At 51.8% G+C, this 25,021-nt stretch overlaps 1 protein-coding gene across 1 annotated transcript in view; it reads left to right on the forward strand.

Moving 5' to 3' along the window:
- ARHGAP30 (Rho GTPase activating protein 30) overlaps positions 1-25,021 on the forward strand; it is a 50,408-nt gene that overhangs the window by 5,908 nt on the left and 19,479 nt on the right. Inside the window, exons 2-4 of the mRNA XM_074980895.1 lie at positions 10,070-10,172; positions 16,512-16,656; positions 22,863-22,945. Coding sequence (XP_074836996.1) covers positions 10,070-10,172; positions 16,512-16,656; positions 22,863-22,945 — 331 coding nt within the window. The remainder of the gene's footprint in view (positions 1-10,069; positions 10,173-16,511; positions 16,657-22,862; positions 22,946-25,021) is intronic.

A 25,021-nucleotide genomic window follows, 5' to 3' on the forward strand; every position in this document is an offset into this window, starting at 1 on the left:
TGCCTCGCAGCCCTGAGCACAGCCTCTTCTCCTCCCGTGAAGGGCCTGTGCCCCATGTAGAGTCCCATGAATTGTATGGACGGCCCTGGTGAGGGGTAAGGGCTAGCTTAGGTGGGTGCTGTGTGCTGTCACGCCCAGCCAGAGCCTGCACTTGGCACCCCATTGCCTCCTCGCCCTCAAACCCTGCACCCCCTCCTTCCCAGGTCACAACGCACTCTCACGCCAGCACCCCCTCCTCCCGGTCAGAATTCGCTCCTGCACCCATATCCCTCCCGGACCCTGCACCCCATCCTGCACACAGTCCCCTGCGGCAGGTCACAACGTCTTACTTCACCCAGACTCCCTCCTCGCACCCCATTCCCCCAGCCCCAAGCTCCTTTCTGCACCCAGCCTCCAACCCAGACCCCGCACCTCCTCCAGTAATATCAGAGAAGAGTGCAGCCCTTGACCACTTGCCAGATTCTTGGAGGGATCCCTAATCAAAAATTACTGCAGGCTTCTAACCACTGGAGGTGCCGGCCCAGCCACCCAGGGGAACAAGTGGGATGCAGCAAACAGCCTAGCTTGAAGCTGGAGCCTGACACGTTTCTGAATAGAAAAAACAAACAAACAAAAAAGCAGTCAAGTAGCACTTTAAAGACTAACAAAATATTTTATTAGGTGATTAGCTTTCACTCCTTCAGACCACAGCCAGACCAGAACAGACTCAATATTTAAGGCACAGAGAACCAAAAATAGTAATCAAGGTTGACAAATCAGAAAAAAATTATCAGGGTGATCAAATCAGAGAGCAGAGGGGGAGGTGGGGAGTCAAGAATTAGATGAAGCCAAGTATGCCAAAGAGCCCCTATAATGTCCCAGAAAATTTGCATGCTGGTTCAAACCACATGTTAATGTGTCAAATTTGAATATGAAAGAGAATTCAGCAGCTTCTGTTTCTAAAGCAGACTGAAAATTCTTCTTCAATAAGATGCAAACTCTTAAGTCATTAACAGAATGGCCCACTCCATTAAAATGTAGACTAACTGGTTTGTGGATCAGGAATGTTTTGATGTCTGTTTTGTGCTGGTTGACCCTTTGTCTAAGGAGTTAGAAGTCTGTCCAATATACAAAGCACCTGGGCATTGTTGGCACATGATGGTATATATGATGTTAGTTGGGGAACATGAGAATGTGCCTGTGATGCTGTGAATAACCTGGTTAGGTCCAGTGATGGTATCTCCAGAATAGCTACGTGGACAAAGCTGGCAATGGGCTCTGTTGCAAAGAAAAGTCCCAGGACTGGTATTCCTGCGGAATAGACTGTGGTTGTTGGTGAGAATCTCATAAGGTTGGGAGGTTGTCTGTAGGAGAGAAGAGGCCTGTCACCTAGGGCCTTCTGGAGTGTGGTATCCTGATTAAGGATAGTTGTAGGTCTTTAATAATGTGTTGCAGTGGTTTGAGTTGGGGGCTGTAGGTGATGACCAGTGGTGTTCTGTTCTGGGCTTTTTTGGGGCCTATCTTGGAGTAGCTGGTCTCTGGGTATTGCTCTGGCCCTGTCAATTTGTTTTTTTTATTTCTCCTGGTGGGTAATTCAAGTTTATGAATATTTGGTAAAGATCTTGTAGTTTTTGGTCTCCGTCAGTTGGTTGCTTGGATGTGCTGTTGCCAGCAGGAACGGGCCCAAGGTCCTGTGGATGAGCAAGCTCGTGCTGTTAGCAGCAACGATTGTACGCTGCCAGAGGTCCCCTGGAAGTGCTGCTTTTTAGGAGTTAAATCAGGTCCTGGACTGCAAATTACAGCCCTGTGCTGTGATTCTAATTTCTCTCCGTGCTTTCAGCAGCTAAGGAGAGAGAGACTTTCACACCCTCCAAGTGATCTCAAAGCCCAGCATTTTCAAAAGCGGTCACCACTGCTACGGGGTATCGTCTCAGAAGGCACCTGTGTTAGTCTGCAGCTTTACAGATAACAAGCAGTCCTGTGGCACCTTAGAGGTTAACAAACGTATTAGCTTTGGTTGCCACTTCCTGTGGGGCGTTACTTCTGGAGCACCCCATGTGAGACAAGACAGCTGTGATTTTTCAGAGGCGCTGAGTGCCCACAACTCCATGGGGGGGCAGCGGGTTTGCAGCCCTCCCCAGATACCAGAGTCTCTGTGTCTCAAGCAAGGTGCCCCCAGACTGCAGCAGCAGCCGGTTTTGGCCGTTTGGGCCTAACTCGCTACAAGTAGACTTCACCCAAGGGGGCAATGCAGCCACCTCTGGGGTGGAACTTTGAACAGCCCAGCAAGGCCCAAGTGAAAGTGGGGGAGAGCACTGGGGATCAGAATGGTTATCTCCCAGGTTGGAAGGTGGGCAGGATGTGAGCGTAATAAAATCTGACGAAGCCTGTGCACTGTCTAAGGAGCAGACGTGGCCAGGACCTCGGTCAGAGGATCGTACCCCTAGCTTGGTGCGAGGGCACTAGTCAGTAACGAGAATAAGGAAAGCGTAAGTCACAGACACCACTTCCTGCAGTACTCTGGGTTTTTCCTGGGGTATTGATGAGGTCAAACCTACTTAGCTGACGAGACCTGAGCAAGGTGATCCAGGGAGTGCTTGGGGCCAGGATTGATTGTGATCTGGTTGCAGAGAGGGTGCTAGTGGGGGGATTGGTCAGTGTTTGCAGAATGCTGCTCCTTACATGAAAAATTGCAGGAAAAAAACCAAATTGTGGCTGTAATTAAATGGCATCTGTGAGTTGTCTAGAACAGGGGTGAGCAAACTTTTTATGTCAGGCCCCTGCTTTTCATCCCTGCAGTTAGCAGCGGCCCCATTCCCCAGCCCAATCGCTCTATTGTAATCCAAACTGACAACGGGAATTGTGGTTCTGTTCATCTAAAAGGAAAAAAAAAGCCCAGCTTTCGGCATGTGTAAGAAAAAAAGATTGTAGAATGTAAAAACTTTAGGATTCAGTGTATCAATGTGAATAGACATGCAGCAAAACAGTGCCCTAGTTCAACATTTTTAGTGAGATGGGGGAGCCTGAAACCCAGCAGCTGATTGTGCTGCGCCCACCACTTACAAAATTTCATGCCCCCACTTCCCCCGAGAGGGCCCGCCCTCCACTTCACGCACCCCGATCTAGAGCAGTGGGGTCCATGGACCCCTGGGGGTGCACCAGGGTATTGCAGGGGGTCCATGAAAAAAGAATAAAAGGTAAATAAAAATGACCGTAGCAAATAAGTGTTAAATGAATTGCAAAGTAGCAATTACTATTTTTAAATTAAATCTCTCCCAATCACGTTAGGAATTGCTGTCTGGAGATCTGTTGTGCTTTCGTTTGGCATTGAATGAAGAAGTGCACATAGCAGCTAGAACTGACTTTGATGGGGGTTCAATGAACGGTTTGGGGGGCGTGATTGGGGGTCTGTGAATGGTTCGGGGACCGCTGATGTAGAGCGTTGGCAGGAGCTGTGTGAAACCAGCACACTGTGACATGCTGGTGGTGTTGGCTTCTTAGTGTGATGCCCGTCTAGTGCTCTGGGCTGTATGTAGACACGGATCCCTGCGCTTCTCAGCCATCAGAACCCACTGCAGTGTGGCAGTCGCAGCTGTGGGTGATGGAGCGGACAGAGGACTGGCTCTAGCCCCATCTGCTCCGGAGGGCTCCTTAGCTCGCTGGCACGCTCAGAAGGGGTGGTAGCGGGCAGCAGGTGAAATAGGCTGTACGTACCGTAATGGACAGACAGCTCCGGTGATGGGCACTCCAAAATGCATGGCCTAGACAGGGGGTGGCCAACCAGTCAGGGGCTAAGAGCCATGGATGGGGTGCAAAGAGCCATGTGTTAGCTATTTGTTTTATACAGCTCTCTCGCTAGCTCGCTGTCTAGATAGACAGATAAAAATAAATATACTATACGCGGCTCAGTGCTCGCCCCCTCACCCAGAGTCAGCTCCCGCCCCAGCCCCCCACTCAAAGCTGGTGACTCACCAGACCCACTACCGCCACCGTGCGCTTCTCCTGCCAAGCGCTGGGGCGTGTGCACAGAGCAGCAGACAGCACTCCCAGCGTGCGGCTCTGAGCAGGAGCCACATTTCATTGCTCAAAAAGGTGCACGAGGCTTTAGGGCCGTGGATTGGCCACCCCAGCCTAGGCCTTTGCTGCTTGTAGCCAAGAGGGATCTTCTGTAGCTGTTTGCTGTCCTGTAATAACCAGCTCTAGCCTCTCGCCCAAGGCCTGATGAAGGCATTAAGTGCTACAGGCTTGGGTGTTCGTTCCGCCCCAGAGGTGGCTGCATTGCCCCACTGGGCGAAATGCTACTTGTAGAAAGATGGGCCCAAATGGCCAAAAGCGGCCGCTGCTGCAGTCTGGGGGCACCTCACTTGAGACACAGAGACTCTGGTATCCAGAGGGGCTGCACGCCCATGGAGCTGTGGGCACTCAGCTCCTCTGAAAATCACATCTCTCTTGTGCTTAGGGCCCCGGCTCCCAAAGGCATCAGCTAGCGCTGGAGTCTGGGCGTTTGCTTAGAAGAAGGTGACATGTCTGGCCCTTCCTTGATGAGGTGACCTGGTGTAAGGGCCATGGGGATGCTGCCTGAGTCCACAGAGAGCCTTCCCCCAGCATTCTGAGGGCTGCCCCAGGCACCTCCACAGCTTACAGTTGATACCAGCTGCTTTGGAGCCCCTAAGGACATGACCCCCCCACAGGGACTCTGCAATCATATGGCTCTGGTAGGGTCACATCTCCAGCCTGTTCCATCCGAGAGTCTTCAGAGCGTACAGGGCTCACGTCCGCCCTCCGCAGGGGTGGACCACACCAGTTTATCCCTGTAAGCTGAGAGCTCCATGTGCCACCCAGCTGATTAGCAGAGCACCCACAACATGTGTTTCTATGGGTGGTGCACATCCCCACATGCTTTGGAGCATATACCAAAATTTATTCCACCCACAGATGGAAAAAATTAGTGGGAACACAGGACCTGACCTGCTTAAAACAGGAACTGTTGGTCTGCGGGGGCAGGAGGCCCATTGTTGCCCACAGAAGAAGTAGGGTAGGACTCCCACGAAGCCGTCTGTTGTGTAGGTAGCTCCTGATCTTGCAAACCAAACAGGACAGGGCAGGTAATCCAAATCAGGTACAGGAGGGAGACGTTTGGGGGTGAGCACTGGGGCAGAGGGTGAGTACCGGGGGAGGAAATGTTTGGGGTGAGCACCATGTGGGGAAGGAGACATTTAGGGAGATGTTCAGGGTGTCTATAAGGGTAGGTGAGCAGGGCAGGCTGAAGCGTCTTTATGGGCCCTGCCCACATGATCATCTCCCTCCTGTCGGGCCCAGTGGGAAGTGATCAATGGCTCGATGTCGGGATGGCGGTCGGTTTCTAGTGGAGTGCCCCAAGGTTCGGTTCTGGGTCCTGTTCTGTTCAACATATTTATCAGTGACCTGGGTGAGGGGTTGGATTGCACCCTCAGAAAGTTTGCGGGTGACAGTAAGCTAGAGGGAGAGGTAGATACGCTGGAGGGTGGGGATGGGGTCCAGAGTGACTTAGGCAAATTGGAAGACTGGGCTGCAAGAAATCTGATGAGGTTCTATAAGGACAAGTTCAGAGACAGACCCGCTTCTTCAGACCATGGCCAGACCAGAACAGACTCAATATTTAAGGCACAGAGAACCACAAATAGTAATCAAGGTTGACAGATCAGAAAAATATTATCGAGGTGAGCAAATCAGAGAGTAGGAGGCAGAAGGGAGGAGGGGAGTCAAGAGTTAGATTAAGCCAAGTATGCAAAAGAGCCCCTATAATGGCCTAAAAAATTCCCATCACGGTTCAAACCACGTGTTAATGTGTGGAATTTGAATGTAAAAGAGAGCTCAGCAGCCTCTCTTTCCAAAGTAGTGTGAAAATTCCTCTTCAGTAAGGCGCAAACTTTCAGGTCATTAACAGAATAGCCCACTCCATTAAAATGCCAGCTGACCGGTTTGTGGATCAGGAATGTTTTTTTATGTCTGTTTTATGCCCATTAATTTTTTATCCATCAACTACATGAAAAAACTCGCCCAGATCCAGACAGACATCATCTTTCTCTCTCTGTGCCTTGAATATCGAGTCTGTTCTGGTCTGGCTATGGGCTGAAGAAGTGGGTCTGTCTCACGAAAGCTCACCTCATAAATTATTTTGTTAGTCTTTAACGTGCTACTGGGCTGCTTTTTTGTTTTGATTTGTCTAAGAGAGTTTGAAGTCTGTCCAATGTACAAACATCACATATGGGTGCACCAGCAACTGCTGCCCTAAACAGGAGGGTGGGTGGGACCCTGGGGTTCACTGCTTTGGCCCTGCTGTCTCCCTGCCAGCTTCTTTCAGGCCTCATCTGAGACTGAACCAAAATTGTTAACAAAATCGGCCACCACAGAGTGGAAATAAGAGGCTCGGAATCGAGCAGGGGTCTCCAGAGCTAGATCAGGGAGTGACACCTGAGCTAGGTCTTTTGCTTCCTGCAGACAAGTGCTGGGCTCCTGGCTAACCCACCCCAAGTGTTGAACAATAAGCAGCCTGGGCACTGAATGAGTTGGAAACCCATCAGCGTGGGTTTTTTTTTAAATAATATGTTATTGAGCCTTGGTCTTTGCCATCTAAGGCTTTAGCCGTTGGGGTTACATTCTCTGGCTTTTCTCAGGTTTAAGGACTGCGAGATTTCTGCAAGAAAGCTGAGCTCCTCCTGTAATCCCCTGACTCCAGCTGCTGGAGCTGTAAGACACCAAATAGCACGAGGCCATGAAAGCTAGCTGTGCAGTTCAGTGGAATCAGCCCAGAGTGCTGTGTGGGTGCTTGAACATTGGCCTCTCTTGTGTGGGTAAATGTACAGGCACAAACCAAACCCACATGAGCAGGTTTAAGCTGAAACAAGATTGTCCGCACAGGAGTGTGCGCCAGTTTAACTAACAGATTTAAGTTGAGGCAATGCAGCTTCTGTATAAAAAGCAACAGCTGTTCCTCCCTTTGTGGGTCTCTAAGGCCTTTGTCTACATGCACGCACACATGCTGATGGAACACAGAGATTTTGCTCCTCCTTCGGGGAGTGCCTTTCATTTCCTGTCTGTGAGGCAGAAATGAAATCAACTGGTGTGACTCCGCGCAGTCGAACCTCCCCGACCAGAAACCATGTCGTCAGGCGCAGATGTGTTCCTTTATTGCTAAACTCGCGCCAAATATACTGAAAGGTCCCTGGCAGGCAGGGGGTGTGGAGCGGCGTTCCCAACACTCCAGGAGGGTCCTGGAGTCTCCAGGAAGGAAAGATTAATTTAATGAAAGGTTCTATCATTTGACAAAACCTCCAAGAATCTGTCCAACCAAACTGATAACCCGAGTGGAGGAAAGGGGGTCTGTGTCCTTGCTAGAGCTGTGCGTGCGTCACAGAGAGGAAGCCAGAACACGTGGCATCTGCAGTGAGGACATTGTTATAATTTGTTTGTGATGTTACGGTAGAGGCTCCGAATGAATTGCATCGCTCACTGTTGCATGTATGTGTAAGAGCCAGCACTCCCCAAAATCACATAAGAACATAATGTCCAGACTGGGTCAGACCAAAGGTCCATCTAGCCCAGGGTCCTGTCTGCTGCCAGAGACCAGTGTCAGATGCCCCAGGGGGAATGAACAGAACAAGAAATCGTCAAGCGATCCCTCTCCCATCATCCGTTTCCAGCCTCTGACAAACAGAGGCTGAGGACACCATTCTCACTCATCCTGGCTCATAGCCATTAATGGACTGAACCTCCATGAATGTATCTAGGTCTTTTTTGAACCCTGTTAAAGTCCTGGTCTTCACAACCTCCTGCGGCGAGGAGTTCCACAGGCTGACCATGCACTGTGTGAAGAACAACTTGCTTTTGTGAGTTTTAAACCTGCTGCCCCTTAATTTCCTTGGTTGACCCCCTAGTTCTTATGTGATGGGGATAACTTTTCCTTATTCACTTTTTCCACACCAGTCGTGATTTTATGGATCTCTATCCTATGTCCTCTCTTCTGTGCTGGAACGTCCCAGTGTCTTTCATCTTTCTTCATATAGCTAAACAGACATTTCACAGATGGGAAACTGAGGCAGGGTGGGTCCATTACATGGCTGCCCAAGGTCACACACACAATAGCAGCTTCCAAGCTGGGAATGAAAGCCAGGGCTCATGCGTCCTCGTGTGATGTCTTAGCCAGCAGGCCATCTTCTTGCATCAGGCTTTGGTCTCTCTTACCCTTGTAAGGCCTGGCCATGCAGTCATGAAGTTCTAATCCCAGCCAATGGGGGTGGTGATCACACGTACACACACACACACACGTATGTAAGAACTTCATCCCCTACTGCCACTGCAGAGATGGGGAGCAGAAGGGTATACCAGCTGTTGGTAATCACCAAGGGGTGAACTTGGTTGCCACTGAGGCCAGAAGCACCCCCAGGAGCAGCCCTGGCGTTGAACCAGGGAGAGCCACTGTGAGAGAGGGGATCTGGGCATAGTTGCGTGCTGTGAGGCTGCTCTGGGCACAGGCGGTGAGTTCTGCCGAGCTGCGTGAGCTCAGGGGTGACAGGCAGTTTGAACAAGGTGCAGGGCAGGTGGTCCTCTGCCAGGGCTGGCCTCAGGGCTGCAGAGAGGTGGTTCTCAACCTTTTTTATAAAGGACCCCTTTGAAAAAAATATGTACCCCCAGACTGCTCTGGCACACCCTGAAGGGTGCATGTGCCGCCCGTTGAGAAATATAGTCCTAAGATAATGGGGAGGTCTTGAAACCAACCTTTGCAGATCACTGCCCCCTTTGCAGAAGTCAGATTTGTTTTGCATCTTACCAAGGGACACCGCAATTAAAAACGACTCATTCACAAAAACAGGTGAAAATATCACCAAAGGCCATGGCTGAAAACTTGCTGAGGTTGGGTATGTAGGTGGTCCGCCGTGTCTGACGATGATGTGCTGAGATTCTACCATCTTATTATCAAGTCAGCAAAGTGGAAGAGAAATATTGTACTCGCATTCCAGCGAAAGGCGTATGCCGTAGTAGGAACAACTTGTTGTCTGAATGAACTTTTAGCTTGTACTGACTTTACTAGTGTTTTCGTGTAGCCTGTTGTACAACGAGGCCAATATCTAGATGAGTTGCTGAACCCCCCGGAAGAGCTCAGTGTACCCCCAACGGTGCATGTACCCCTGGTTGAGATGGGGTCAACTGTGGACAATGGCTATTCTTGCAGCAACCTCCTCCTCAGCCCCTCTCCACAACCCACCTCTGCCCCTTCCTTCGCCCGGCAGGGTGCCCCCATGTCTGCCGCTTCCTGCATAGAAATGCCAGAACCCTTTGCAAGGGGTGGGGAGAACAAAGGATTTGGGGGTAGGGGGTGCGCAACGCGGGTTGCGCAAGACTGAATGGGAGCAGAGGCTGCCTTACAGGCAGCCAAGGGGGACAGAAACAGCCCAGCACTGGCTCTGTGGTGAGAACCCTTGGGGGCCTTTTTGCTGCCATAGCCCTGGACAGCTGCTTCTGAAAGCCAGCGTTCCCTGTAAGATGCATGCGGCCACCCAGGAGACATTCAAATGCCACCCAGCTGATTAGCAGGGCGCCCACAGCTGGCAGCACCAGCAGCATGTGTTTCTATTGGTGGTGCAGATCCGCACATGCCTTAGTGCGCATAACAAAATTCATTCCACACCTGCATGGGAACAGTTGGAGGGTACGCTGCTCTAAGCCCATGCCTGCGCCTGACTTTGCAGCCAGGAATTTGGCTACGCAGGAAAGTTAATCTGGAGTAACGGCGAGTGTGAATTTAAAGCAGATCACCTGTTCCTCACGAATCCCCTGCGCAGACAAGCGCTGGTGCTGTGGCTTCCTGCAGCTGCAACATCCATGGGAGAGCAGCACCTTCCCTGCATGGGACTGACTTCCCAACTGCTCCCTGGAGAGAGCGGCAATGTGTGTCTTGGCTGGGGCTGCGGGTGCAGGGAAAGAGGGACAGGACAGAGGACCTGGCCTGCTCCCGAAGATGGGAGGGGTTGCTTCAGGACTTTGGCCATCATGGCCACCTCGTTCCCAGGTTGGCTGCAGGGCTCTGGCTGACTCTCCTGTCTCCCCTCAGTCCCCCAGGTGCTGAGGATCTGCACGGAGTTTGTGGAGCAGCACGGCATTGTGGACGGCATCTACAGGCTCTCTGGGGTCTCCTCAAACATCCAGAAGCTGAGGTGAGGCTGGGGATGAGAAGGGAGGGGTCGCTCTGATGGGGGGGGCGGGTGGTGTTTCCAGGTGTCTGACACCCTCGTGACTTCCGGGACCCACCCCGTGGCCGTGAGAGTTAAAAGCAGTAGGGGGAACTTTTCACAGCTGGGTGCCCTAAAGGAGTTACCTGGGCTGGTTAGAAACTCTGAAGTGAAGTGGGGGATTCCCCATCTCTTGCCCTCAGACCCAGCCTGGCTGCCTTTCTGGGCGATGCACCAGTCTCAGACACTGCTTAGTGCCGGCACCATCAGGAGGGCGTGAAGCTTCACAGGGAGGTGCAGTACGATGGGCTGCTGCATCTCCGGCTCTTCCATCTCACCGCACACGTTGCAATACGTTCCAGCTTCTAGGTCTGCGTGTTCACATTTCTAGACCGAGTCATAATGGTTTCACATTCTGCAGACTTCTTTTCTTACATGTGCCGAAAGGGCTGTTTGTTTGGTTTTTTTCACATGAACGTAACTGAAATTTCCACTGGTTTGGATTACATTAGATAGACTGGGGGGCCCTTGCTAATTGCAGGATGAAAAGTAGGCATCAGAGTTTGCTCACCCCTGGCACAGCTGGCCCAATACACAGGAAGTGGGGTGAAATGCTCTGGCCAGAGGGTCAGACAACATGATCTCATGACCTTCAGCTCTACAAATCTAGGAATTTTTAAAGGTGCTGAGCTTTGCTTTTCTTTCTCCCGTCGCACACCTCTAGGCACAGAACAATATTTAGTAAAGCAACACACTTTACCTGCTGGCCATCTGAACCTTGGAAAACTCACACCTGGCAGTAAACTATAGATCAGCCTCAAATTTGTCTGAGAATGAGGCCTTGTCAACATTAGGAGGTAAAACCAATTTTAGATATGCAAATCCAGTTATGAGAAATGCATGGCTGGCGTTGACTTATGTAAAATTGATTTTTGCTGAGACCTGCACAGCAGGAGATTGGGAAAAACTCTCCTGCCAAATTCCCTTCTTCCAACTTATTCCCTTCTTTCAACTTCCCTTATTCCTAACAGGGGTGGGGGTAGGGGTGGACGGATTACCAGTACTGATGCAGGCTACCTGTATGTTAGATTTATTGCATCCCTACTAGGCACGCTAAATCAAACTCCCAAAGATCGCCCATGACCAGGTCGATCTTCCCTGTCGTGAAGATGCACCCCTTAAAATCTAGGGACTCTTCCTTAGAGGGCGCATCTACAGTAGGAACTAACTTTGAAGTCAACTTCGAAGTTAGGCACTACATCGAAGTAGCCAGCAGAGAGTTCACACACATTTTCCCTTATTCGAAGTTAACTATGAAGTCGGGAGCCCAGCTTTCAAGTCCTTACTCCATTCTCGGGAATGGAGTAGTGCCCTACTTTGAAGTTTAACTTCGAAGTAGGGTGTATGTTAGACGCTCTACTTCAAGGTTGCTAACCTCAAAGTTGTACTTCGAAGTATGCAACTTCGAAGTTATTTTTGTAGTGTAGACCTGGCCTCAGAGTCCCAACAGATCAGAACCACAGTTAAAACTAAATCCCGGCCACTGCAGGGCCTTAAAGATTGTTAGAGCTGGCTGAGAACAGGGATTTCAGTTCCAGAGGAAATTCTGACAGTTCAAAACTGGTTTTTGCTCCAAACAGGAATGAAAAGCTACATCTTGAAATTCCCCCCAGATGAATATTCTAAAAGAATTCACTTTCAAGCCAGCAAAACACTTCATTTTGACACTGTGTTGACATGTTGAGTTTCAGCAAGGTGAAATTTTTTCATCTGTATAATGTCAAAATAGTGGTTTTCAAGCTGTGAGTTGCCTGGGAGACCACACACTGTCTCAGATGTCTAAAGGGATTTTCTGAAAATTTTTGAAGGGCTCACCAGTGAAGAGAGGGTTGAAAACCTCTGCTCTGTAATGGGTGGCGTAAAACAGACATGCAAATGAATATATTGATATATAGTAAAAATCAAAGCAAAATGCATCGAGAGGGGATGAGTGAAATGATTTTCTTTCCTTACTGAAATAAGAACACAGATGCCCTTTGTTCTGACTTTTTCCCATGGAAAATGCCCTTGAAACGGACGCATTCCCGCAAAAGTTTTGGTTTTGATTGTGTTACGTTTTCTGGCAGAAAACTGCCCTGCTGAAAATATTTCTCCAAGCGCTAGTGTGGGTCTAGACTGCAGTGCCCCCGGTGTGATCAGGCCCGGGGATGGGGGCCGGGGCAGGCAGGTGGAGGGAGACAGTAAGTGGAGCAATTGCATAGGATACCGGCATTTCAAACGGGCCTGGGGCTGCCCTCCGCTCCCCCTGCTGGAGCCCCAGACCCCTTTGAAACACCTGGGAAGCTCTGCTCTGCGTGGCTGTAGGGGGAAGGCCCAGCGCCCTGTGCTCCAGGCAGCACTATGAGCTGACTGCCCTCAGTTCCACCCCCTTCCAGGGGCATAAAGTGACCCGCTCCCCCCCGCCCCCCCCGCACCTTGCCCCTGAGCCTGCAGTAGCTGGATATGACTGTAGGTCATGTTCTGTGGTGTTTCTGGTGGTACCCCAGGCCACGAGCCACCTTTCAATTCTCTTGCAGTTCCTGGCGATTAGCTTCCTAAGCACCCTTGTCCTGTCGGCCACTCAGGTGTTCACCTCCAGGCCGTGCCAGCCCTCTCTTGCCTTGCAGCTGAATAATGGGCAGGTGGGATAGCTCAGTGGTTTGTGCATTGGCCTTGTAAACCTGGGGTTGTGAGCTCAGCCTGGGATCTGAGGCAAAGAGACTGAAAGAAAATCCACCGGGGTGGTGTTCGGCCCTGCTAACAAGACGGGGCACAGGACTCAGTGACCTCTTGAGGTCCCTTCCAGCTGTCTGAGATGTCCGTTTCCATATATGAAAGAGCTGCACCTGAATCTTCAAGCATCTGCAGCTTGATGTGTCCCCCTGGGCTCACTGACTGCTCCCAGAAATCCCTGATTCTCTATTCCCCCAGCAGCATGCCCCCATGTTAAACCAGAGCCAAATCCGTAGGACATTTGAGGGTAACTGGTCTGGGCCCTGCATAGCCCAAGGGTTGGGCTCATGCCTGCCCTGCACTCACTGGGGTTCATGGGAAGTGGAGCAGCTTGTCCCCAGCCCACTGGCTCCCAGCCACTTTACTAGGGGGAGGGACTTGGGGGAAGTGATAGAACTGCCCCCCACCGTGGAGAGCAGAGGTGGCTGGGAGCACGGCTCTCCAGCTGCCCTTTTCCAGGGGAGGGCCCTGCACTCCCCCCAAGCGGTGCTGTGCTTCACAGTGGGGGTAGGGGGTGATGTTGTGGGGGTGCATGTGGCCCCTGTGTACCCCCCATGTCACCTATGGCAGAGGGCTTCCCTAGAAATGAGGGAAGCAGAGGGTTACAAGACAGAACATCATCCGATGGGACATGGGTTAATAATAGTTCCATTCCCAAGCTCATAAAGTCGGTCTTCCCCCGGCCAATGTCAGGTGGTTGTGGAGCTGGGGGGCTGGCTTCCCAGAACCAGGGTTGGATTGTTCAGGAATCACCTTTGCCAACCTTTTCACCTCCACGTGGTTTCCATGTTTATCGTTGTTCTTTGATGGTTTCCCATCGACTTTTTGGGTTGTCGTGAGGGTGGGCATTGGAGCCATAGCCCGGGAGTGGGGGACGAGTCCCACAACCCACACCAAGACAGAAGATTCCATGGTGACCTAAGTGTTTCCTCTAAGCTGTGTGGCTGAATGAGGAAGTCATCAAGTCCAGCCCCCTGCTTAAAGCAGGATCAAGCCCAACTAAATCATCCCAGCCAGGGCTTTGTCAAGCTGGAACTTAAAAACCTCCAGGGATGGAGATTCCACCACCTCTCTAAGTAACACATTGCAGTGCTTCACCCCCCTCCTGGTGACATAGTTTATCCTAATATCTGACATAGACCTCTCCTTCTGTAACTTGAGACCATTGCTCCTTGTTCTATTATCTGTCACTACTGAGAACAGCCTCTCTCCATCCTCTCTAGCGCTCCCCTTCAGGAAGTTGAAGGCTGCTAATAAATCACCCCTCACCCTTCTCTTCTGCAAACTAAACAGGCCCAAATCTGTCAGCCTCTCCTCACAGGTCGTGTGCTCCAGCTGCCGAAACATTTTCATTGCCCTCTGCTGAACCCTCTCCAATGTGTTCACATCCTTTCTGTACAGGCGGGGCCCAGAACTGGGCACAGTACTCCATGCTCCTTTGGCTGCCAATCCTCCAGGATTGTCCTGGACCAGGGGCACAGTGGTGTGGTTATAAGAAACACAGGGGATCTTTTCCAGGGGAAAAGGCAGAAAAGCAGCATATGCAGTAACACACACACACACACACCCCCTGCAGAGGGCCTTATAGTGACTGGTCTGTCATCGCTTGAGTCATCACAAGTGGCCATTTAGGATCAGGTCCATCTGGGGGACTCCAGTTTCTGCAGGAGGTCAGTGGCGAGGGGTTGAGATCTGGTAGCTCTGATTTTGGAGCTGTGTCCTGGACTGGGTTCCCAAAGAACATCTTTTGGGCCCCAGTCAATATAGAGAAATGTGAGTCCTGCTTAGCTGTATCTTAACCAATTATTTTACTAATCAATCCCAACCTACCGTAACAGAATTACCTAACCAATCCCATCCCCCCCATCTTCACTGATACACTTAGCAAAATTAATTATGCAGCAGATAGAAACAATTAAAATCCAGACAGAGATCCTACAGGCAAACAACAGGGTAAAGTGGGATCCATAAAGATAGGAAAAGGGATGAGGATTTCACAACCCCAGCTATGGATAAGTGGGTTTCTAGCCAGAAGAATTGCTATTGAATTGTTATTTAACCATCCTGAGATCTGTTTCTTTACCTGATGACACTGGGGGTCATTAGAAGTCTGGTCTCCTTCTTAACAGCCCAGTGTTACACTATTTTAATGCAACATAGATGGAATGTGAGTCTGTGACCCCTGGCTTTACAGCAGATGGCTGCTGCTCATTCAGTCTAGCTTCAGACAAAGGCTTTAGTCCTTCCAACATGGCTATAGAAAAAGGCCGTATCCTTACAGCCGGAATGGGGATGGGCTGGGAGCTATGGTCTTCCTATTTTTTACAAGTATCACAGGGCTAGCTGTGTGTCAGGGGTCCTCCCCCACTCTGGCACGCTGAGTGCGGAAAGTTAAGTCTCGCAAAATCTGTAAAACACCTTGCCTACACACAAGCTTTACTTTAAAACTTCCCCAGGGTCACAGATCCCCTGGAAGGTGGCTGCCACCACCCAAGTGGGAAAAGACCCCCCTAATCCAGGAAGACACGCTTGGGACATCTTGCTGTTGGGTACCCAAAGCTCTTAACCCTCCCTTAGGAGAGAGCTTAGACACAAGAACTGTAATTTACTAGCTGACTTTTCAGTCTAAGGCATGCAAGTACACAGACCCTTCTTATGAAACAGGATCAGCTCAATTGCTTAAAAACAGTGATTTATTTACAAAACAAGAGAAAAAATAAATCCTGGGTTGCACGCAGAGAAAAATATTTCCCTGGGATTCTGCTTAAAAGGAAAAAAAGGAAAAAAAAAAGTTTGAAGTCAAACAACACAAAAGAGAAAAACAGAGCAGCCAGTCCAACCAAATTCAAAAAAACCATAACCTGATTGCATCTAACTATATATTTCCCTTTTACTTACACCTCAATGACTGGTTTTGCGATGGTCAGGATACTCTTGATTTTCATTCCAATTTGCCTGGGAGATATCTTCTCCGCGCAGACTTTCTCTCTGCTGTTACGCAGACAAAAAGTCCCCAAAAGCTGCAATTGCTCTCAGTTTAAACAAAGCTACTTCATTCCCCCCGGCTCACCTGTACTCAAGTTATATCAGGAGGGAGTAACCCCTTCCCTACACTCATTCATAACACCATGTTAGTCTGTCTCCACAAAAACAAGGAGAAGTCCTGTGGCACCTTATAGTCTAACAGATTGTTTCGGAGCATCAGCTTTCATGGGCAAAGACCCACTTCATCTTTTATGGCCATAATGGCAAGCGAGGGGATCTCGGGCAGAAAAGAACAAGCAGGAGGCTGATTTTTGTAGGAAAGAGGCAGTGTGGGGAGAGGATCTTGGGGGAAAGGAGTGGGGGAGGGTACTGCCTCAGGAGAAAGGGGCAACTTGGGGTGGGGCCTTGTGGAGAAGGGGCAAGGCCACGGTTTGGGTGCCAGTCCCCCCACCCCTACCCCTGCCCCCACACACACACTCTACCAGAGCAATGAAACTGCTGCTCCCCGGCTGCCCCCGGTCTGCTCTCCCCCAGTGCAATGAATTGCTTCTCTCCCTTCCTCTGCAGGCAGGAGTTTGACAGCGACCGCTGCCCTGACCTCAACAAAGATGTGTACCTGCAAGACATCCACTGTGTCAGCTCGCTCTGCAAGGCCTACTTCCGGGAGCTCCCCAACCCTCTCCTGACCTACCAGCTCTACGACAAGTTTGCGGTGAGTCTGGCCGTGCAGACTGTCCTCCCGGCACGGCCCCGTCACAGTGCTAACTCCAGTGACAGGCAGCTGTGGCGGAGCCCCTGGCCCAGCCTGGCATGCTGCAGCTCCCCACCCTCATGCCTGTGTCCTGCCTGTGCCAGGCACCCCTGTGTGTGTCACACCCATGAGGGGCAGCTGGGCGAGCCCCAACATTCTACGTGCAGCAGAGTGCATTGTGGGAGACTCGTTCCTCCCGGGCTCCCGGGGGATTGTGGGGAGAGACAGGAGGGTGTCAGCATGCCCGAGGTTTAGGCTGCATCCATACTGGAGTTACTAGCCCTCATGAAATCCTCACTCAACCGCTAACCCAGTAGTTGGCAACCTGCAGCCGGCGGGCCTCATGTGGCCCCCCGGGGGGTTCCATCTGTGGCCCACGGACCCCCTGGCTGACCTCCTGCCCCATGCGCCAGTTATGCACGGGGCCATTGGAACCCCTCACTTCCTACACCCACCCCCACCAGGGCTTTTGCCTGAACTGGGCTCCCTCCAGAGCTGGAATACCACGAATCAGGAGAGGCAGTGGGGCCAGGGGGTGGAGCCCCAGTGTGCCACAGGCTGCTGTGGCCTGCTCCTGCGGCCCACCTGCTACTAGGGGTTGCCCATCCTGGCGTTAGCCTCTACCCCTGCTGGGCCTGCTAACCTAGGTTTGATGTACCCCCATTGCATGTAGGCAGAAGCAGCAGCCAAGCAGCAGGAAAGACAGCCCCCGGCCATCTCAGCTGCTGGCTGTGGCAATTCCACATCCTTCTTCGTCCTCACAGGGGGCAAGCACTGGGAATTAAATCAGCCGCAGCTGGCATCCTGCCCCCCACACTCTGATGGGTAACTTCCCAGCGTGGGCGAATTTGCGTGTGCAAACCGAGGTGTTTCTGTGTGTTCCTGGGGGCTGGCGCGGGGGCACCGGGGCAGGGTCTGTTCAGCACCCACACTCAGCAGACGTGAGGCTTAGCCTGCGAAGGGGCAGCCCATGCCACGGTGGAGCATGGGGGTGAGATTTCTTCCCAGTGAACTGCCCCAGGAGAGTTGGGACATCCTCTTCTTAAAAGAACGGTGTCCGGTGGAGCAAGGCCGTGACGAAAAGGCCCAAGAGTTGCTCTGTGGGGAGTGAGGGAGCCAAAGAAAACCACGGATCTTGTTAGGGGCAATGGATGCTGGCAGTAGGTCACTTTCAGGGGCAGTAAGGACTAGTGATTGGTCAATATCTGCTCTGTAGTGTGCCTTTGTGGTCCGTCCACTCTAAACATCCCATGATGTAAAGAGAGACACTATAGAAAAGGTATGGCTGACTGCTAGTCCTTACTATCCTTAAAGGGACAGTCACCCTTTTATAGTGTCAAGCACTCCCTTTTAGGCTGAAGGAAAGTGACGGTGGGCTGGTGTGGGCAAGTGCAGCACCCGGCTAAGAGCTGGCTGCTGGCCTAGCCGGCACACGGCCAACTGTTTGCTCCCTGCTGTTGGTGGTCTGCAATATGAAAGCACTGCTGTGATAGTGGTGCCAGATCCTACCAGCAAAGACACTAACTGGGGGGGGACAGGGGGAGGGTTACAAAAGGGGCAGCAGCCCTGAGGCTCATTGACTTAAGAGCCCAGGGCAATGGCTAGGAGCCCAGATCTTTCAAAACACTGCTGGAGCCTGCTCCCAGCTTCTACGGCTGCAGTGACAGGGCTCCCAGCCGCCAGCCATGAAGGACTGCCTCCAGAGTCCCTCCCCTTCCACCTGAGGTCCCCCCCTTGCTAAGGATGCAGGGTGCACTGGTACATCCCGGCATCCACATCTGCTTTCAGTGCTGAGGCTGAACAAGAAGGAGCAGTCTGGCTGTGCAGGTGAATGCATCTAGTCTTGCACCTTCGAAACCTGACCAGTGCCGGACGAGAGAATTTGCCAGATCACGGGAGGTCATTATTATCTAGCAGCATTACCAACACTTCCGCTGCTTACTGGGCACTTAGAAGACCTTTGGGGTAAATTACAGCTAAATAACAGCACTAGGGTGACCAGATTGCCCTCTGGCAAATACATTTCCACTCATATTTTTCACTGATGCACACTCATCACACAACTCTTTCAAACTTCTTTATATTTAAAAATTGCGGTCCACATTTACCGAAAAGAACACGGCCACACCCTACACAGAAATCCTGCATATGGGCCTTCTGTCCTCGTTTGCCACAGGCTCAGAATGGTGACAGAGGATGGATCACTTGGTGATCACTCAGTAACAGAGAGATCGCTGTGTTAGTCTGTATTCCAGCAAAACTAAACAGCAGAAATGGAGCACTTTAAAGACCAACAAACTGATTTGTTTGGTGATGAGCTTTCGTGGGACAGACCCGCCACAAAAGCTCATCACCGAATAAATCATTTTGTCAGTGTTTAAAGTGCTCCATTTCTGCTGCTTTGTTTCATTGGTGAGTACTTGTTATGTGCATTCCCTCTGGGGCACCTTGCTCTGGCCACTGCCAGAAGACGGGATACTGGTCTAGACAAACCTGTGTTTGACCCTGGGTGGCTATTCTTATGTGCTTATGCAGCAGCTAGGGTTAGAGCTGCGAGAAACTTTATGCAGATTCTGTGACGCTGAAAGTTTTTTGAATCTGTTTTCCTGAAATGTTCATTCACTGCCTCCCATTTTTGCCCTTTCTGTTTGTGATTCCCCACACAGCAGCAGGGTTCCTGATTAGTACTAGCCTCAGAGACCTATTTAGCTTAACAAAGAGATTAAGGGGTGGGTGACGCTCGGTCTTCAAGTGCAGTATCTACACAAGAAATAAGTATTCAAGAACTGTCTATCAGAGGATGGTCTAATACGATCCAAAGGCTGGAAGGTGAAGCGAGACAAAGGAAGGCTGAAAACAAGGTGTACATTTTTAACAGTGAGATTCACCATCCCATATGGAGTTCATAAATAATATCTGCAAAGACAAAACTGGAGATCTTCAACACAAACATAGAGAGTGAGCTCTTGTATTGATATGAGACCTGGCGTTCTAAAACGTCTTCAAATCACAAGCTACAGACATTCATAAAGTGATACCTGAGTGTCGCAAGTCCAGTGACGCCCAGCCCCTTGGTCTAGGGCGGGCGGCAGCAAAAAGGGGGTTAGGGCACCAGCCCGTACTCAGTTCGGGCGGTCAGCGGCTCACCGCTACAACACCATACAGGCCCCAGCCCTCAATCTAGGGCGGGGCAGCAGTTCACAAGAGTTGTATAGTTCTGGGCCCAGCCCTCAGTCCAGGGCAGGGCAGCAGTTCACCAGGGTTAAGCGCCGGCCCAGCCCTCAGTTTGGGGCGGGGCAGCAACACAAGGGTTTAAGCACAGGCCCAGCACAGGCTGGCCCTGTCAAGGAGGGGGGTAGGGGGTCACAGGCCCTCCCACTCCACTGCGACCCGACCCGGCCCGGGGCCCTGGGGGTCGCTCACACGCAACCACGGCAGTGGGGATCCAGACCGCAACACACTGCCATTGGTTCGTGAGCGTCGTTTCCCGGGCCACTTCCTACCTCACCCTCTGCTGGCGGGAAGTCCCAGTCTATCTGGTCAAGGGGTCCCTCTAGGTCGGTCTCCTCCAGGTCATCCACCTTCGGGGGCTCCGGCAAGTCGTCCATCACAATGTCATTGGGGTAGTCAGGAGGCGGTAATACAGGAGACCCGAGGCGATCCTGGGCCTGAGTGTTGTAAGGATCCGCCGGGACTCTGGGGCAGCCCGCTCCTGGGGCCTCTTCCAAGGCAGGGGGTCTCCACCAGCGTGAAGGTCCAGGTAGGTCTGGGAAGTCCGGGTAGTCCCCTTGGGGCATATGGACCCAGGATTGCTTGGAGCCGCTGGGGGCTTGCTTCTCTGGCCTGGCTGGGCGGCAGCAGCAGGCCCTCTCCCTTTGGCGCCGAGGAGCTCGTGCAGGCATGTCCTCCCTGCCCGGAGGCCCAGCCACGAATGGGTCCTGAGTCCCGCCTTTGGCTCTTCTAGCCCTTGGCCCCGCCCTCTGAGGGGCGGGCCTCTGGTCTCCTGGCTCCGGCCCCACCCACCAGGGCCTCTGCATAGTCTCCTCTGCCTCCGGGTCTGCAGGAGGCCATACTGACTCACTACACTGAGGTACATCCTTTGCATCCAGTGGCAAGACTTGGTCACAAATGAGGAGCTTTGGAACAGAGCAGGACAAGAACCAATTGACATTCAAACCAGGAGGAGAAAGTGGGGATGGCTCGGCCACACTCAGAAAACCATCATCCAGCACAGTCCGTCAAGCTGCCACGTGGAACTTGCAAGGAAAATGCAAAAGAGGAAGACCTTGGACAATATGGAGAAGATCTACTGAGACTGAAGGACAACAACTGGGGTGCTCCCAGAGCCAGCTAGAAGTTTTGTCCCAAGACAGAGTGAAGTGGAGGAGATTCGTAGATGACCTGTGCTCCAGGTGGAGTACAAGGATTAAATAGTAGTAGTAGAGAGTGAGTAATCATTGGAACAGTTTCCTGAAGGTTGTGGTGGATTCTGCGTCACCAGCCATTTCAAAACCAGGCTTGGATGTTTTTCTAGAACAGGGGTGGGCAAATTGTTTGCATCAGACCCCACTTTTCATCCGTGCAATTAGGAGCCCTCCCCTGCAGCAAACCTGTCTAATGTAATCCCAATCAATGGAAATTTCAGTTATGTTTATATGAAAAAAAAACCAAAACCCAACCCTTTCGGCATGTTTAAGAAATAAGTCTGTAGAATGTAAAAGCTTTATTAATTGGTATATATATGGGAATACAAAGAAATTAACACAGGAACATATTTCAACATTTCTAATGAGATGGATGAGGCTGTGACTCAGCAGCCGATCGTGCTGCACCCCCCATAGAAAATTCGCCCCCTTGAGGGGCCTGCCCCCCACTTTGCTCACCCCTGTTCTAGAAGATGGGTTATGATTCCAACAAGAATTAGCTCAGGGAAATCCCCCAGCCTTGTGTTATTTGGGAGGTCGGATTTGCTGATCACAGTGGCTCCTTCTGGCTTTGGAATCTATGACTCTAGAATTTCTGACTGTGTTCACCTGTGAGCTGCCGTGGCCGCAGGCTCGTCGGCTGAAAGTGGAACTGCGTAGCCCTGAAAGTGAAACGCTGTAAGCTGAGCTGGAGAAGTGCAAAAGTCCTGGCACAGCTGCACGAGGACGCACCGAGTGATCTTTAACGCACTCTCGGTTTGAATAACCCCACTGCAGTAATGTGGATACTTTCTATTGCTGTTTTAATGTTATTCAGGCCTGACCCGGCTACCCCTCTGATACCAGTCGTACTTACAGCACCTTCATCAATAAATCAATGAAGACGCAGAGCTTTCCCATTCAGGGGGCAGTTGGGAGCATTAGCTGGTCTTCGTTAACCCCCAGGCGGCCTGACTTTGAGCAAGCTCCCGGCTGCATGGGGGAGAGGGTTAGGGCTGAGCTCCCATCTCGTGTGCCGATGAAAATTGGCTTCTGTGCTGCTCTTGGCACCTTTGCCGGGAGTTGCCGACCCCGCCCTCCAGGTGTGTGTGTGTGTTCCACTTCCTGATGTCGGATTTATGTCCATTCATCCTTCGGCACAAGGACTGTCTGGTTTGTCCAATGTCCGTGGCAGAGGGGCATTGCTGGCAGAGGATGTCCTATGTCCCATTAGAGGAGGTGCAGGTGTATGAGCCCCGGAGGATGTGGCTCATGAGGTTAGGTCCAGTGATGGTGACACTCTATAGATACGTGGACAGAGCTGGGAATGGGCTTTGTTGCAGGGACGGGTTCCTGGGTCAGGGTTTCTCTGGTGTGTGACGGCTGGTGGGTATTTTCTTGAGGATGGGTGGCCGTCTATATGGGAGGATTGGCCTAGACGGGTCTTGGGTGGCAGGCCAGTCATCTCCGCACCGGAGCGACTGGCTGAGCTCAATTGAGGCAGGCTGTGAACCATCACAGGGAGGCGGAGGCCTGGGTTCAGCCTCTGGGTCAGAGGGGGGTGGTGAGAGATGGGTCTGTGGGCAAAAGGAGAGACCCCAGAGCTTCAGGTGTGAGCTCTGTAGGCCTTGCTCAAGCGTCTTGGCAGCTGTGGGTTCTGTCCTTGGTCCAGTGCTGGGCTGGGCTTGGTGGGACCCTGCAGCTGCCCCGTCCCACTCTGAGGGAGGGGTCGTGGAGAGGCTCATCTGGATCCTTGTCTGGCAGGACGCGGTGGCCATCCAGCTGGAGGAGGAGCGGTTGGTGAAAATCAAAGAGGTGCTGAAGGAGCTTCCTCTCCCACACTACAGGTACCTGGGGGTCGGGGGGTGCCATGCATGCCTGGCCTGCCTTCACCTGTGTTCTCCAGCCTGCCGGTCAGATACTTTTCACTGGCTGTGCTGGGGCTCCCCTGGCTGGCTGTCACTCTCAGACTGAACACCCCACTGCAGCCCCAGGGTTGAGGGCTGGGAATTCACCCCCATCCCGGTACCAGTCACCACAGGGTGCTGCGTCAGTACCAGTCGCCTGGGTTAGCAACACTGCCCCAGCACCCCCGCTTCAGCCCCTTGGTCTCTGCCCTGTTCCCTACCCGTGATCCTCCTGGTTGATGCAGAGGGGGGACGAGGGGGGAGGCATGTACTCAGCCTGCTCCTGGGCCCCTGACATGGAGGAGCTGTGGCTGCCCACACCCCTGGCTTCACTGTTGATACTGTCCTGGGTCAGACCTTCGCTCAGCACTGGGCTCTGGAGTGGGGGTGGCTCCCCAGTCCATGCGCTTGTTGGCATCAGTCCTGGCTTGAGGTAGAGCAGCCTAGGGGCTGCTTTCACTTTTGCCGCTGGCACTTGGATCCTTAAGAGCCATTCCACAACCAGGGGAATTCTCCATTGGCCAGGATCCTGCTCTGGGGCTCGGGTGAAAACCAGGGGCTGTGTGTCCTGTGGATAAACAGGGTGCCATCTCTGGTGCTGCCAGCCCAGTAGTGTGCAGGCCTGGATGCCCCACCATAGATGGGACAGTGCAGAACTAGAGGGGTCACACAAAGGCAGTGGGATGATCCGGGATAGGTAGATCACAGGATCATAGAACACTAGGACTGTGTCTTCACATGCCACTTCTTCCAGTAGCGGCCTGCTAATGAGCTATCCGGAAGATGCTAATGAGGCATGGATGCAAATTTTTTGCATCTCGTTAGCATATCGGCACGTGGTTCGGAGTCAGGAAGAAGCTCTTCCGGACCCTGAGGAACACATGCAGACACGCGGCCCACAGGGATCTTCTGGAAGGAAATCCTCTTTCTGGAAGCCTCTTCTCCCCCGCTCCCGGAAGGAGGGTTTCCTTGCAGAAGATGCTCTTGGGCCTCGCATCTGCACATGTACTTTGGAGTCCGGAAGAGCTTCTTCCAGACTCCGAACCGTGTGCTAATATGCGAATGAGATGCGAAAAATTTGCATCCACACCTCATTAGCATCTTCCGGATAGCTCATTAGTGTGCCGCTTCTTAGAGACAGCCTAGACCTGGAAGGGACCTCAAGAGGTTGTTGAGTCCAGTCCCCTGCCCTCACAGCAGGACAAACCACTGTGTAGACCATCCCTGATAGATATTCTCTAACCTGCTCTTAAAGATCTCCAGTGATGGAGAGTCCACAACTTCCCTGGGCAATTTATTCCAGTTTTTAACCACCCTGACAGCTAGGAAGTTTTTCCTAATGTCCAACCTAAATCTCCCTGGCTGTAGTTTATGCCCATTGCTTCTTGTCCTGTTCTCAGAGGCCCAGGAGAACAATTTTTCTCCCTCCTCCTTCTAACTCTCTTTTAGTTACTCATAAACCACTATCATGTCCCCTCTCAGCCTTCTCTTTTCTAAACAAGCCCAGCTCTTTCAGTCTTCCCTCTTAGCTCACGTTCTCATGTTCTCTTCTTGCTCTTCTCTGGACCTTCTCCAATTTCTCCACATCTTTCTTGAAATATGGTGCCCAGAACTGGATGCAATACTCCCACTGAGTCCTCATCAGTGCAGAGTATGTGCTCTGCTATGAAAAGTATTGTTGACGAAGTCACAACAGGTACCTTAGAGAGGGGGTGGCTGAGAGAGGACCTGATAAAATACTGAATGGTCTAGAGAAGGGAGATGGGGGCCTTTTATTCTTCCTGTCTCATAACACAAGACCCAGGAACACAGGATGACACAGGAAGGTGAAAAATCCAAAACTAACAAAGGAAGATGTTCATGCATCATGTGATTGGCCTGTGGAACTCACTGCCATAAGTGACCAGAACACCACAAGTTTCCCAGAGGGATGGGACAGTATCTGGGTCACAGGACTATCCAGAGCAGTCGCTGATCTCTGACTGTTCCTGACCAAGGTGGGACCCTGGGGGACAG

Source organism: Carettochelys insculpta, chromosome 30 (genome assembly GCF_033958435.1).
Source record: "Carettochelys insculpta isolate YL-2023 chromosome 30, ASM3395843v1, whole genome shotgun sequence".
Classification (NCBI taxonomy): Eukaryota; Metazoa; Chordata; order Testudines; family Carettochelyidae; genus Carettochelys; species Carettochelys insculpta.